Source organism: Numida meleagris, unplaced genomic scaffold (genome assembly GCF_002078875.1).
Source record: "Numida meleagris isolate 19003 breed g44 Domestic line unplaced genomic scaffold, NumMel1.0 unplaced_Scaffold303, whole genome shotgun sequence".
NCBI lineage: Eukaryota > Metazoa > Chordata > Aves > Galliformes > Numididae > Numida > Numida meleagris.
The window spans coordinates 97,769-101,257 of record NW_018364544.1 but is presented as its reverse complement, the minus strand read 5'-3'; the positions used below and the strand labels follow the sequence as shown (position 1 = coordinate 101,257).

General features: G+C 61.0%; 1 protein-coding gene across 3 annotated transcripts in view; it reads right to left on the bottom strand.

The window, feature by feature from the left end:
* Nucleotides 1-1,486: 1,486 nt before the first annotated feature.
* RASAL3 (RAS protein activator like 3) overlaps nt 1,487-3,489 on the bottom strand; it is a 14,023-nt gene continuing 12,020 nt past the window's right edge. For 2 of the 3 annotated variants that reach the window (XM_021382881.1, XM_021382883.1), the window contains 4 exons: nt 2,477-2,599; nt 2,201-2,403; nt 1,813-1,888; nt 1,487-1,731 (listed from right to left, as the gene is read on the bottom strand). In XM_021382881.1, coding sequence (XP_021238556.1) covers nt 1,582-1,731; nt 1,813-1,888; nt 2,201-2,403; nt 2,477-2,599 — 552 coding nt within the window. In that variant the 3' untranslated portion in view covers nt 1,487-1,581. The remainder of the gene's footprint in view (nt 1,732-1,812; nt 1,889-2,200; nt 2,404-2,476; nt 2,600-3,489) is intronic. The other variant, XM_021382882.1, reaches the window with a different exon arrangement.

Here is a 3,489-nt window from a genome sequence, read left to right as displayed (position 1 = left end):
CTCCGCCCTCCCTGGGCCGAGCGGCGCGCGCCGATGACGTCACAGCGCTGCCCCGCTCCATTTTTTTTTTCCGGGCCGCGCGGCTCTCTGTGATGACGTCACGGTGATGGCGAGCGAGCGGCGCGTAGTGATGGCGTCACGGAGCGGATGGCGTCGCCATCTTGGGGGTGACGACCTTCCACGGGGGGGAGAAGGGGACTCGGGGGGCGGCGCGGGGCGATGGCGTCATCAGAGCGCGACGGTGGTGCAGCTCCGCCATCTTGGGGGGCGCGGGGGTGCGAGAGGGGCACCCGTGGTCCCATCACCCCCTACGGGTCTCCCGTGGCCCTCTCGTCCCCAGGGGATCCCCCATGGCTCTTCCCCAGTAGTTCCCCATGGACGTACTCTGAGGGATTCCCATGGCCCCATCATGGAGGGGTTTCCGTGGTCCCCTCATCCCCAAAGGGTCCACCAGGACATGTCACCCCTCAAAAAGTACTCATGGTCCCGTCCCAAAGGGTCCTCAAGTCCTTGGTACCCCGCAAAGAGTCCCCATCATCCTGTCAGCCCCAAAAGGTGCTCACGGTCCTGTCCCCATGGTCCTCTCACACCACTTGGCTCTACTCTGAAAGGTCCCCATGGTCCTCGCGCCCTCAAAATGTCCACATGGTCCCATCGCCCACCAAAGAATCCCCATGGTCCTGTCCCGAAAGGTCCCCGTGGTCCCATCACCCACCAAAGGGTCTTCATGGCTCTGCACCAAAGGGTCCCCGAGCACTTGGTACCCCCAAAAGGTCCTCGTGGTCCTGTCACCCACCAAAACGTCTCCGTGGTCCCATCACCCACCTGAGTCCCCATAGTTCTGTCACTTTCAAAGGGTCCCTATGGTCCTGTCACCCCCAAAACATCCCCACGGACTTGGCATCCCCCAAAGGTTCCTCATGCTCCTGTCTTCCACCAAAAAATTCCCATGGTCCCATCACCCATCTAAGAGTCTTCAACGTCACCCACCGAAGAACCAACCCCTCATGGCCTTGCCCCAAAGGGTCTGCATGGATCTATTGCCCACCAAAAGGTCCCTGTGGCTCTGCCCCAAAAAGCTCCCAAGCTCTTGATACCCCCAAAGGGTCCCCATGGTCCCATCCCCCCCAACATGTCCCTGTGGCCTTGCTCCAAACGATCCCCATGGTCCCATCACCCTCCAGAGGGTCCTCATGGTCTTATCACTCACTAGAGTCCCTAGGGTTCTGTCAACCCCAAAAGGTCCCCGAGGACTTGGCATTCCTAAATGGTCCCCATGGCCCTATCCTAAAGGGTTCCCCGCGTTCTTGTCACCCGTAGATGAGTTGCCATGGTTCCAGCACCCCCAAAATGGCCTCGTCACCCACTGAAGGGTCCCCATGACCCTTCCCCAAAGGGTCCCAAGGTTGGGGACAGGGTGACATAAGAAACAGCATGGCACTGGGGACAGAGCCCAGAGTGGTGACAGAACCCAACCAGCGCCAAGTCACAGTGACACCAACAGTGTTTATTGCTGAGGGACGGAAACCCATTGAGATCAGGACCCCGGGGGGCACAGCCGTTCCGCGGTGACATCCATTGTCACACGCTGGTGGCCTGTCCCTCATCCCCACCCTCGTCCCAGCTCTGCGCTGTCGGCCGCCGTCCCATCCTGCCGGGGTGGCCCAGCAGCCGGGCGATGGCATCTCGCAGCTCGCTGTGCTCCCGCTCCAGTGCCACCAGCCGGCTCTCCTGCCAGGAGATGCGTCAGTGCCACCACCACCACCACATGGCTCTGTCCTTGTCCCTGTCTCCAGGGTCCCGGTGTCTTACCAGTGCTCTGCCCCGGTCCTCACTGGCCTTCAGCCTCTCCAGGTCCTTCTTGCGGGTCCCTTCGGCCGCCGTCAGCCTAAAGCAGAACAGGTTAGCCCAAGGGATGTGGAGCGTCGAGGATTTGGGGACATTGAGGCTTTGGGGACACCAAAGATTTGGGAACGCCACAGCTCTGGGGACACTGAGGCTTTGGGGATGCTCAGAATTTGGGAACACATGGACTTTGGGGACATAAAGTGTTGGGACATCAAGACTTTGGGGATACCCAGGCTTTGGGGACATTGAGAGTCTGGTGACACCTGGGTTGTGGGGACAACAAACCTTCAGGGACGCCTCGGTTTTGGGGACACCGGGGCTTTGGGGGCACCCATGCCTTGGTGACACCCACCTGGCGCCCAGGTTGGCCAGCCGTGCGTTGCCCTCCTCCAGCTGCAGCCGCAGACGCTCGAGCAGCTCTCGGTGCTGGCCCTGCTCCTTCTGCAGCCCGCGCTGCTCGCCCTCCAGCTCGCCCACCTTCTCCTCCACCACCCGCAGCCTCTCCTGGCCTTCAGCCACCTCCTTCCGCAGTGCCTCGATCTGCTGCCCGTGCTGCTGGGGACATAGGGACAGGTGTCAGCGCGGTGTCCCTACGGGTGCCGTCCTGGTGCCGCGTTCCCCAGATTACCTTCTCCAGCGGGCGGATGGCGTAGAGCTCACCCTGTGCTGCCGACACCTCCTCGGCGTAGCGCTGCCACGGCACCGTGGATTTACGCTGCAGCGACACCGATGAGCGCAGCTTTGAGCGGCCCTACAACATCGGGGGCACCTGTCAGGGTCAGCACCCTTGGGTGCGCAGCGGGGCAGAGGCTGCACAGTGAGGGTATGGTGACCTCAAAGTGTCCCCATGGACCTGTCATCTCCAAATTTTCCCCATGGATCTGTCATCCCCAATGGGCCCCCGTGGATTTTGTCATCCCCAATGGGTCCCCATAGATCTGCCCTGAGGGGTCCCTATGGTCCCATCATCCCCAAAGAGTCCCCAGGGTCCCATCATCCTCAGTGGGTCCCAATGGAACTGTCGTCCCCAGTGGAGCTCCGTGGGCCTCATCCCCAATGGGTCCATGTGGATCTGTCATCCCCAATGAATCCCCATGGACATGTCACCCCAGTGGATCTCCATGGCCCTGTCGTCCTCATTGAGTCCCCATGGATTTGTCATCCCCAAAATGTCCCCATGGACCTGTGCTGAGGGGTCCCCGTGGCCCCATCATGGAAAGATCTCCATGGTCCCTTCATCCTGAAAGTGTCCCCATCTTCCTGTCACCCCCATTGGTCCTGTCTCGAAAGGTCCCTATGGCCCTGCCCCCAAATAGTCCCATGGACCCATCACCCACCAAAGAATCCCCACGGTCATGTCACCCACCGACGTTTCCCCATGGCCCCTGACCCCATGGACGTGCCCTGAGGGGTCTCCATGATCCCTTCATCCCCAGAGGGTCCACAAGGACGTGTCACTCCCAAAGCGTCTCTATGCCTCTCTCACCCTCAAAAGGTCCCCGTGGTCCCATCATCCACCAAAGAACCCCCTGTGGTCCTGCCCCAGAGTGTCCCCATTGCCCGGCCCCTAACAGATCCCCAGTGTCCTGTCACCCCCAAAGGGCCACTCATGACCTTTTCCTAAAAGGTTCCCATGGTCCT